This window comes from Pteropus alecto, unplaced genomic scaffold (assembly GCF_000325575.1).
Source record: "Pteropus alecto unplaced genomic scaffold, ASM32557v1 scaffold88, whole genome shotgun sequence".
NCBI classification, from domain to species: Eukaryota; Metazoa; Chordata; class Mammalia; order Chiroptera; family Pteropodidae; genus Pteropus; species Pteropus alecto.
This window is the reverse complement of record NW_006494611.1, coordinates 2,540,188-2,550,515: the sequence shown is the minus strand read 5'-3', so window position 1 is coordinate 2,550,515 and position 10,328 is coordinate 2,540,188. Positions and strand designations below refer to the sequence as shown.

The 10,328-nt window shown below is 45.3% G+C and overlaps 2 protein-coding genes across 2 annotated transcripts in view; one reads left to right on the top strand and one right to left on the bottom strand.

Moving 5' to 3' along the window:
* The window catches only part of MAP6D1 (MAP6 domain containing 1), a gene marked incomplete at its 5' end in the record, with an annotated part of 8,489 nt that extends 5,492 nt beyond the window's left edge, over positions 1 to 2,997 (top strand). The window contains one exon of the mRNA XM_006925996.3: positions 301 to 2,997. Within this exon, the coding sequence (XP_006926058.1) occupies positions 301 to 381 (81 nt within the window). The remainder of the gene's footprint in view (positions 1 to 300) is intronic.
* A 1,003-nt stretch (positions 2,998 to 4,000) lies between these two features.
* The window catches only part of YEATS2 (YEATS domain containing 2), an 87,114-nt gene continuing 80,786 nt past the window's right edge, over positions 4,001 to 10,328 (bottom strand). Inside the window, exons 27-31 of the mRNA XM_025042224.1 lie at positions 9,898 to 10,099; positions 8,049 to 8,275; positions 7,083 to 7,157; positions 6,307 to 6,380; positions 4,001 to 5,802 (exon numbers count right to left, since the gene is read on the bottom strand). Coding sequence (XP_024897992.1) covers positions 5,694 to 5,802; positions 6,307 to 6,380; positions 7,083 to 7,157; positions 8,049 to 8,275; positions 9,898 to 10,099 — 687 coding nt within the window. The 3' untranslated portion in view covers positions 4,001 to 5,693. The remainder of the gene's footprint in view (positions 5,803 to 6,306; positions 6,381 to 7,082; positions 7,158 to 8,048; positions 8,276 to 9,897; positions 10,100 to 10,328) is intronic.

Genomic DNA, 10,328 nt, shown 5'->3' with positions numbered 1-10,328 from the left:
CTTACCCATGACCACTGAGCACTTGTGTAAGAGTGAAGATGGAAGGGAGGTGGGGACTGTGCAGCTTCCTGATTCCACCCAAAGGAGGCTTCGGGGAGCAGAATGGAAGGTCCATGTGACACGTCTGACCTAACGTAGTGACCCTGCCCACTGCGGACGTTGCCCCACGGACCCTTCAGGTCAGCAGTCAACTCTTGGAGGACAGAAAGGAGGCTAGGAGAGAATTATTCCCCTGGAGCTGGAGGGAGTGGGGAAAATGGAGGGAAAGGCTCAGTGATGTGGCCACGTTTCATTTTTCAGGTCCCTGAGGTGAGGAAGAAGTTTGCTCCTAACCCCTCAGCCATCTTTCAGGCCTCAGCTCCCCGGATCCTCAACGTGTGACTGCCTACCGAGAGGAGAGTGACATGGGGTGGGTCAGAACCACTGCCACCAGGGAGCTGGGGTGAGATCTTGGCCCGGATGGCCCCCTGCCGTCCGAGGGAAAGGGTCCTCACCGCGAGGCACCACTCCTCTCCAAGCTGCCACCGGGCCGCAGCCCTGGCACAGAGAGAGGCACAGGTGGACACGGCACCACCCAGCTCAACTCTGGACCTCAGCCGTCTCTTCTGTGAGAAGCGTTCGGAAGGCTCCATTCTTTTTTAACGGCCTCTTTGGGCCATCCGTCAGTTTTTAAACCTCAAGAACTTGAGGATCAATTCCATGGTGAACTGAACTGGTCCAGTGGGCCTGAGAAATATGGACGTAACAGAGCCCCGAAAGAACCAGTAATGTCCACTTTGTTGTTTTCCCAGGCTGCATGATAATTTTATAACCTATGGTAACCCAAAGTAACTCCCTTGGATAGTCTTGACATGGCCCCACACGTTCAAGCTGCAGAAGAAATCTTAGGTCATCACCTGCATGTGACTCATAATGATGCTGAAGAACCAGGTGAAAGTTTCTAAAAGAAACAATATCACGGGGTTTCAATTTCAAAGAAGTTAAGTTCTTTATGGCCAAGATGACCCTTATGTTTTAACAAAACATTTCTTGGAATGAGTGCTTGAAGTACTGAATGAATGAATGCTATTTACCTTGTGGTAAGTTCCTGAGCCCTGCATTTTATTACTAATTCCAGTTTTCCTCCTTAAAATATTAATAACTAGAAAGGAAGTGCCATCCACACTAAGAACTGGGAGCTTTTTTAAGAAGGCAGCATTAGCCTCAATCCCTGAAAGACCTTCAAATGCCATCTACCCCAACCCTTACCCTCACATCCGCCCTGCTCTCACACGCAGTTCCAGGGAGCCCACGCCTGTTAGGGAGGCAGCCTATGCTGTCTCTGCAAAGCTCTCTCCTGACTTGCTTGATTTTCCAGGCAGTGCAGCCACGTGGAACAAGCCTGGTTCCCTCTGCACAGCAGCCCTTCAGACACTAGGAGTTTAGTGCTGGCCTCGGCAGCACAAATACAAACACTTGACGGAGTCTGTGTCCTTTAGAGATTAGAGGCACCAGCTTAGGACAGTTTTTGGTAAGGAAACTCAAGGATTTCCCTTTGGAGCTTTATTCCTCTCCGGCCCACGAGTGGCTCTAGTCTGGTGTGTACTTACTGAAGCTGCAGGAGATGGGGCTGTTTCTAGCTCAGGCTGCAAAGGGGGTCGTCCCCTCAGAGGTGCTAGTTCTGGCGGGCACAGCTCTTCCCCTCATTCCAGTAAAGAAAATGCTCCGAGAGAACAAACATTTTAAAGGAAAAACCCAAATCATATGCTAACACAAAGGGTTCTATTATATCAGACTTCACTGGTTTGCACGTTAGATGTTTCTGAGAGAGAGACAGCCTGCTGGGCATTCTGTGGGAAATGAACAATCTCGGATTTTACTAAAATGCAAAAATATACTGTTTTAATTTCTTGTTAATTTATTTCTTTAATTATGAACACGAGCACCTTCTCTTACAACTTCCTTCATCCTCCCTTTGGCAACAAGGACTTTAGTGCATCATAGCTGCTGCTCGTATCCCTGGAGGACTGTCAGTCCTGAGAACCCCGCTCTGGGCTGCAGTCCACACTGGTGTTACATGCAGTCTCTCACAAAACCCACCAGCCCCCGTTTCACATCCCCCACCCTGCCTATGTGCCCCCGCTCCCATTCTCAGGAGCCTAGGGTAAAAGACTAGTTTTGGACTCAAATCTTTTGACTTCTCCACTTACAAGCTGTGAGCAGGTTAAGCTTCCATTCCCTTATCTGCAAAGCAAAGCTAATACCCCTTGCTAAGAGAATCGGTGTTTGTGTGCAGGGCACTCAGTACACGGCCAAGCGCCCCTTCCCGCTTTCCCAGGAGCTGGCTGGCTCTCCTCTCAGGTGCAACTTTGGTCCATCTGCTCCATCTGATGCCACTGACGCAGTCCCTCTCACGAAACCTGGCCCACCACACTATACAGCAGGCAGTGCCCTTCCCTCCCCAGAGCCTGCATTCATGCTTTAGCCATCTGTCTGCTGTACCTCAGTGGGGATAAAGCAAGCCTGCCCCTCCTGGCAGTGTTGGCACTGCAGCAGCAGTGGGAGCACCCACTGCCTAAGGCAGCCTGGCCTCTGCAAGGCATAATGCATGCCCAAGAACCTTTTTGGAATGCACCAGAACAGACAGCTTTTCAAAAACACCCCAACCCCCACCTTCCTTACTAGACTTCATTAATTATTATGAGATCTGGGTTCTGAAGGAGAAATTTCCTCCACTCAGTCTAGGTCTTGGCCGGGCCTAACATCACGCTACTGGGGTGGCCTTAGGAAACAACAGACAACAGACTCAACCGCATGTACGGTTCTAACCCATATGTATCACATACATATAATATACATAAAGAAATGCACTGGAATATTAGTGGTGGTTATCTTTAAGGAGGGGAATTTTTAAATTAATTATACTTTACTATATTTGTTAAAGTTTATAACAAGAATTTTTGTATTCTGTAATAAGAAAAGTTTTAAAAAATAAAACAGTTCAATCTGTTAAGCTAATTTCAGCCAAAAGAAAGTTCACTATTAATAATTCCATAACCAAAGTCAGCACTGCCAGAAGCCACTTCCATCAGCCGTGCGGCTGCACCACGAGGCCCTGCCAGAGGGAGATCCAAGATCATTCACCTGCAGTCAGAGCAAGGTCCCACCTCTCTGTGCTCTGTGGTGTTTTAAACTCAGAAAAACCTATCGCTAAAACTATCATACCTGTAATAACTCCAGAATTTTAGGCCAAACTCCAAAAAGCAGCTTCTGAGAAAACCTTGGCCCTGCTGGCCCCACTCACACAGGCTCCTTCAGTCAGGAAGAGGGAGTCCCCAGTTAAGGTACTGCCTGTGACACTGATATCTGACTGACTGTTGCACGGCTCCTGTCAAAACTGTGGCTGAGACAACATTCAGCCTAAGCAATGCCCCTAGTCTTCCTGGACTACTCAACTTCCTAAAGGTTAACACTAGGTGAAGTCTGGTCCCAGGAAAGCTCCACACCTGGCCTATCTCACAATGCCTCCTCCCTGCAGAGGAAGGGCTGTAAAAGCTTTTAGTTCTTCGTAAGGATGGATATAAAAAGTGGTCATTCTAAAATGCTTCTGCCTTTTTGGTAATTTTTTAGCCATTATGATAGTAGACAGTCACAGCAAGACTGTCACAGGAGTAACTTCTTTCAGGCCTTAGCTCAGACCAATTTTATCTCGCCAGACAAACCAGTGAGTTTCTTTTTCAGAAGACAGGAGCTATTGCAGCATTGCCTTGGCTTTGAGGAAGCTCTGAGCTCAATTAAGCAGTTTTCCTTTGCCCCAAGCTGTCTGAAATCATTATGTCTGGGGTCAACATGTATCTTCCAGGTTTTTTGCAGACTTGACTTAACTGTTATCCTTTATCTTGCAGAGCCTCAAGTTCCTTCGGAAAAAAGTGGAAGAATTAAACACATAAAGACCTATACCTTCGCCCTATCCCAGCTCTAGCTGACCTAATGTAAAAAGAACCCTACGCCAAAAAACCCATCACAAATACTAAAAGATTTATTGTAGGTATTTTTGTTACACAATTATGTTACACATTATGATACAAATACATTTGAAACATTAACACATATGGGGAATGTTAAGCCATTTTAATATTTCTTTTGCAAAAAGGTAATTTCTTTAGGCTTTCATACCTGTAAGTAAATGAACCTGTTCTCGTTTGGATCAAACCTTCCTGTAGAGCTCAGTCACAGTCCACTCATTGCTGCATGAATCTATACACTTGCCCATGACCTTTGCTTGGAGTAGTTTATGTACAGACTAGCTGAGCTTTTACTACTAAACTATTTAATCACCAAGCCAGGGCATGCCTTATGCCTTACTGAATAGACTTCCTCCTGCATTTGCAATTCTCGGATGCAGAATAAAAGAGTAGATTTCTCAGGGTGTCACTTCTGCCTTTTCCTGACTCAAACATCTACTGGACTCATGAGAACACAAATTATGTTGCTTAGATAAGTTTCTCTGACTCTGACTCACAGGTTTCAAATTGTCTTTGAGCAGCTTCCTAACTGAGAATAAATTCATTCCTTCACTTCCACACAGTGTTAGAAGCCTGGGAAACAGTACTTGTAATAGGACTGGACATCATGCAGGGCGCTGCTAACTTTCCTTCTTCTCTTCACTTCTCTTGCCCATCTGCTTATAGTCTCACTGCTTCTGAGCACTGATATAACTCTATCTTGGCTTTGGCAGCCATTACTCTACCTTTAAGGCACTCACGAGTATTTCTTTGAAACACTTTTCTTCTTGGGAAAAACTTGACAGAGAAAAGCAGGACACGAAGTCCACTGACAGGCTGAACCACCCTAGTGGGGCCTGTCCCACGGGCTGCTCCCCACTGGCCACTCAACATGGATCCAGCAGCAGAAGCTGCTGCACCACGCGGACTGTGTGGACCCAGCTCCCTGCCCGACACACATAATGCTGGTACGAGTCTGCCAAGTGCCCGGGATTTGTGGGTGTTATCTATTATAAGCATATTAAGAACTTCTTGGTTATAGTCAAATCTTTCCTGACCTATGCTGGGATCTGCCTATTACTGGACGATGCTCTGAGACTGGCTGTAACAATGCTTCTATGCGCAAAAAAAAAAAAAAAGAATCCTGCTCAGTTTGCAACCTCCTCCGCACAGCATCACTGGGTTCTGCAGCCGACACACCTGGGCTGAGCGCAGATCCTCCACACCACGGCCGCCTGCTGAGCGCTGAAGCCCAGTCCTTCGCCAGACGTTACCAGGGCAACTGTCAGGGATGTCTGTAACCCCAGCCCACCGAATGGGTGAAATCTCTAGCCTGTCAGACTCATGTTCTGTCTCCTGGAGGGAGACTCGGGCCCCAGATACGCCCCTGAGCACACCCAGAGGATACACACGGCCTGGCCCGGCTCTGGGACCCTCTCATGGAGCTTTACAGTGAACAAATGCAAGGTGACAGAGCATGCATCCACTCACAGCTTCACTTTAGAATCAGGAAATTTCTCTCCTAAAGGGATCTGATCTGGGACTGAACACTCTGGTGTTACACTGAATTAGGTGGAGGCAATGGTTTGGTAGCCATGATGTTCTGAGGCACAAAGAAAATAACCTCCTTCCCCAAAGAGAAGAGCCATCACAGTTCAGAGCTTCGTATACACCTCCAGATCCTGCTTTCCTGGGGCAGCTTCCTTCCACTCACTGATCTTCATTCAACATCCCCATGTGTTTGTTGGTGAGGAAGTCCAGAAAAGGAATGTTGCAAATGGCCTGGTGAATATTACTCACTGTAATTTCTTTGGGAATCCTGGTCCAAAAAACAAAGGCTGGTAAGTGCAATCCTCTCATGTACTTAATAATTTAATCAATTAATTTATCTAAAGGATCATCTCCTGCAAAGGCCCTAATGGAAGGGGATAATGATGAGTGACAAGGCATAGTTTAGGGCTACCTGGGGGTGGGGAGAGTGGCCAGGGGCATTCTTTTTCTCTCTTCTTTCCTATTAATTCCTTTTAACTTTGGTGAAGATTTGGTCCACCTCTTCATTTGGCCCTTTTTAGGGCTCAGATCCTACTTCCTAGTCACAGGTTTGAGATGGATTTCAAGAAGCTGGTTGAATTCAAGATTAAGAAAAAACTGAAGACTGAGAAAAGAGGAAGTAAAGTATAGAGTACAACAACGATATTTTTGTAATTCAGTCTTAGCAGAATGAAAGCTGAGTCAAAGCACCACAGTACTCTGGAACGATACTTCCTGTCTCTTGAAAAGATGGGAGATGGAGTTAGACTACGGACTGAAGCGATAACGGTACCTGTTGTGGGATGCTGTCTGGTATCCAACTGCCAAAGCCTGTCTGAGGATGTCATTCACCAGCTGCTCCGTAGCCTACAACAGAAGATGCTGTTACTCTCAAAAACAAGCATCTGCTTTCAGGCAAGAAGGGATGCATCTGACCCCATCTCATACCCTAGACTTTGAAAACTGAACCTAAGGATCAAAAGTCCTTAAGGAATGATAGGAGCCATGATTCTGAGAAATTATGAATGTGACTAATTTTCATTAATCAGATGTTTTCAAGCAAAATAACTGAGGGTTATTTGCGAGGTACCCTGCTATGGGAGGCGACCCACCAGGAAAGGAACTGCTGAGCTTAAAGGATGCTGGGTAAAGAAACTGGTTTTTGTTATCACCTTGCTCAGGGATGGGACAGTGTGGCTGTTTCTCTGCTGCTATTGTGACATGTGGAGAAAATCCAAGGCTTTGCCTCTGTCACCTACTCTGTCACCTCCTCAAATAAGAGCACTGACTCTCACCTCAGACTACTTAAAAAGCACTTGAAATGGCACTAATAAATATTATTAGAGTAACATCAGCAAAGAAACGCTTATTGGAGGTGCTTCAACATTCAGAGGAACCATAATTTAGTTCATTTAAAATAAAATAAAAAATAAAAAAAAACCTTTAAGCCTGAAACCTTAAAACTTGTCATCTCTATTCTGTTTCTGTATTTATCCCTCCTTACTCAAAACAGCCTGGCATTCAGACCGCCCTGCCTGGCTGGCCCCTCTGCTGCCAGCTGACACTCACCTTTAAAATCATGTCCTCTACCACCGATGCATACACGTTCCTATGAAGCGCCACGGGCTGCAGTGTGATTCCAATCTGAAAAAGCCGAAGAAAGCCATTTGTTCCTATTTCCACATTAATACAACCTCTCTCCAAACAAGCACACTTCTCTGACACACAAAGAGATGTCTGGTTGGAAGAATAAAACGTTCTGGACAAAATTCATGGGGAGTTCATGAAGAATATGTTACTCAATTTCTCCATTTTTGAATGAATGCTGTTAGAATCTTGCATTTACCCCCAAATCCCCTTCACGGGAGAACACAGTCAGGATTTGCCATGAATTCTGACAGTGGGATCAATATACTGGAAAGCCTAGAACCAGACTCTAAGGCTTTATTTACAAAAGGTGATGAAGATATACTTGGAAACTGCATCTTGCCCCATTTTTCATATCCTCCTAAAAGTGAAAACAAACACTGCCTTTCACTTTGGATTTGAAGCAGCTGTGCAGGTGGCAGATGCTGAAGAGCTGCTAAGTTCCATCAGAGGTGGGTAACTAACTCTCTCCTGTACTATAAGGTGCATCCACACCACAGGCAGAACACTTGGGGGCTATAACAATGCCAGAGAAAGCTTAACTTTTGAAGTAGGGCTTGAAATATTATGACATGCCTCAGGACAGAAAGGTGTTTCTATTGTGGCAAATGAGAAAAAGGGAGAAGAAAAGTAAAAAACTGTCTATATCTAGCTCTTTGCTACAGTTCCATGTTCAACAAGCGGCCTTTTCACATGTAATTAATTTCTTACCCAAGGGCCCTGGTGTGGGAAGGTGGGTGCCCAGAAAGCATACCCCGAGTTTATCAGGCAGAAGTAAATCACACATTTGCTTCACCAGAAAAGACTGCCGTTAGTTTACAAGGCTGAATGTCTGAGCATCTCACACCTGGTTTGTGATCTAGCAACACCACAGGCCACAGCCCCTACCTTCTGTGTGATGTCGCCAATAAATTCAGACCCTGGTGTTGGTGGCAGGTACAATTTCATTTCTTCCTGTTTCTCTTCCTGTTCTTTTTTGATGTTTATCTGTAATGGCTCTGAGAGGTTGAGTACATCCACCTCTTCTTCATTCTCTGGCTCTCTCTTCTGAAACTGTTGCAGGTCTTCCAGTTTCTGGCAGAGGTTGTCAGCAGAGGAGAATGACGATGGGCACTCTAAATGAGAGGTAATCAGTCTTATGACAGCTGTGGTGACAAAAGACAAGGGCTTATCATCTCTACAAGACCCACAGTTTGAGACCCAGAGAAGAAGGGGGTAAGTATCAAGGGAGCTGACCTTCCCTCCGGTTCTAAGATTCTACGGATCTCTAAGTATGAGAACTACTAATTCACTGAGTAAACAAACACAGAGACAGGCATCTTATGTTAAGATGTATGTGATGAGACTGCAACCTGAGACAAAACGGACAGTACACAATTCTGACTTGTGCCACCAAAAAGAAGACCATCTCCCCGCTCTCAAATGTTAATGACTAAATTAATTTTCATATTTTAAATGTAGAAAATTTAGAAATGCACAGTAAAGAAATAAAAATCACCCGTATTGTCACTGTTCAGAGATCAATATTGCTAACATTTTAGTGTACACATTGCATCCAGTCTTTATTAAGTTGACTTATACAAAGTCTAACAAAGAATATCAGAACTTTAAAGCCAGAAGGGGCTCTGGGTATCCTTCCGTGCACCCCTTTCATTTTATGGATGAATAAATGAGGTCCAGACCAGGTACAAGATGGGCTTATGGGCACCCAGCAGGATGATGGCAGGACATCCAGTTCCTGGCTTCTTCTGTTTTACTGACTGGGCGCTCACTGATTAATTAGGCATATTAACAGAAAGCCCAGTGTATGTAAAGTATCGTGCTCTACATATACTACCAGTGAAGCACGGAAGTGATTAACATGGTGGCTGCTCTCCAAAGGGCTTAGATATATAAATCTGACAAACTCTCAAGGTTGATATTGTGCCGCTGGGGAGAAGAGAAAGGAGAGGTCATCCCACATTAGGGTCCCAGAAAAGCTTCATGGAGAAAATGGGACTTGTGCTAAGTCTTAAAGGAACCTCTACACCCTCCCTGTGCTCCAGCTTCCCTCAGTCGGGGAGGTGGAGCTTCTGTTTTTCTACAGAAAAGGGGTTGGGAGGAGAAAACAACCCTTCTTATTCTTTAAGGTAAAACTCAAAATATTCTCCCATACAAGCCCTGCTCCCCCGATACAGCAGCCGCTTATGTCTTTATCATAAAACAATTCATTTTGTCTGCTATGCTACTAAGTATTAACGTCTGTGCCTCCAATACTGAGTCGTGCACTTCCTAGCTAGGTCTGAAAATAAAGTAACAGATAAGACAGTGTCCCCATCTTTAAGGAGACTGGACAGACTCGTCTTTGAGGGGTTATAAGGTCACGAAGGAAGAAGTCACTGCTACGTGGAGGAAAGGAGGTGGATTAGCAAAATCTTCCAAGAAGAGGAGGGGGACTCCTGAGCAGACAGTGTGTGCCCACTGTATAGTCCGGGCCAGCACATTCCTGGCTGGGGCATGACACTCGGGACCCTTGGGCACAGATACTTCTGTAGGGGTTGTACTGGCAGGGAAAGGAGACGGGACACACGGTCAGAGGTGAGCAAAGGTTCCTGTCCTCCACAGTAACTTTTTGAGTCCTAGTAAATGCTAGGACTGAAGGGGTCCCAGAACCATGGAGGCTGAAGAGATGAGAGTGTTCCACGCAAACACCTCTCTGGCTGCTGCTGCTGCTCAGCGAGTCCCATTGAAGGCTTACCCGGCTCGCTGTCGATCTGGGTCAGCACATCCTCGATAGAGTCCCCATCGTTCCTCAGGCTCTCCGGGTCAGGTGGGGTGTAGCCATGGCAACGACACCAGTGAGCAATGTGCTTGGTTTTAAGGGGAGTCAGGTGGTGAAATCTTTGATTCTTCTCCAGTATTTCCTGTAAGACTTTTCGCATTGTCATTGCTCTTTGCCACTAAAAAAAAATTTTTTTGAACCATAATCAAATTCAACTCAGCAGTGTGTTCAAATCACCCTACTGTAAATCACTATGCTAACTTAACTTGTTAGAATCATTTTTTCCTAAGGAAAACAAATTTGACTGTGCTAGTCCTCAGTTTAAAAAAAAAATAAGTGTAAGAATTTCTACCTAATGCTTATAAAATAAAATGGATCTCAAAAGTTTGGCCTATAAGGTTTTCCAC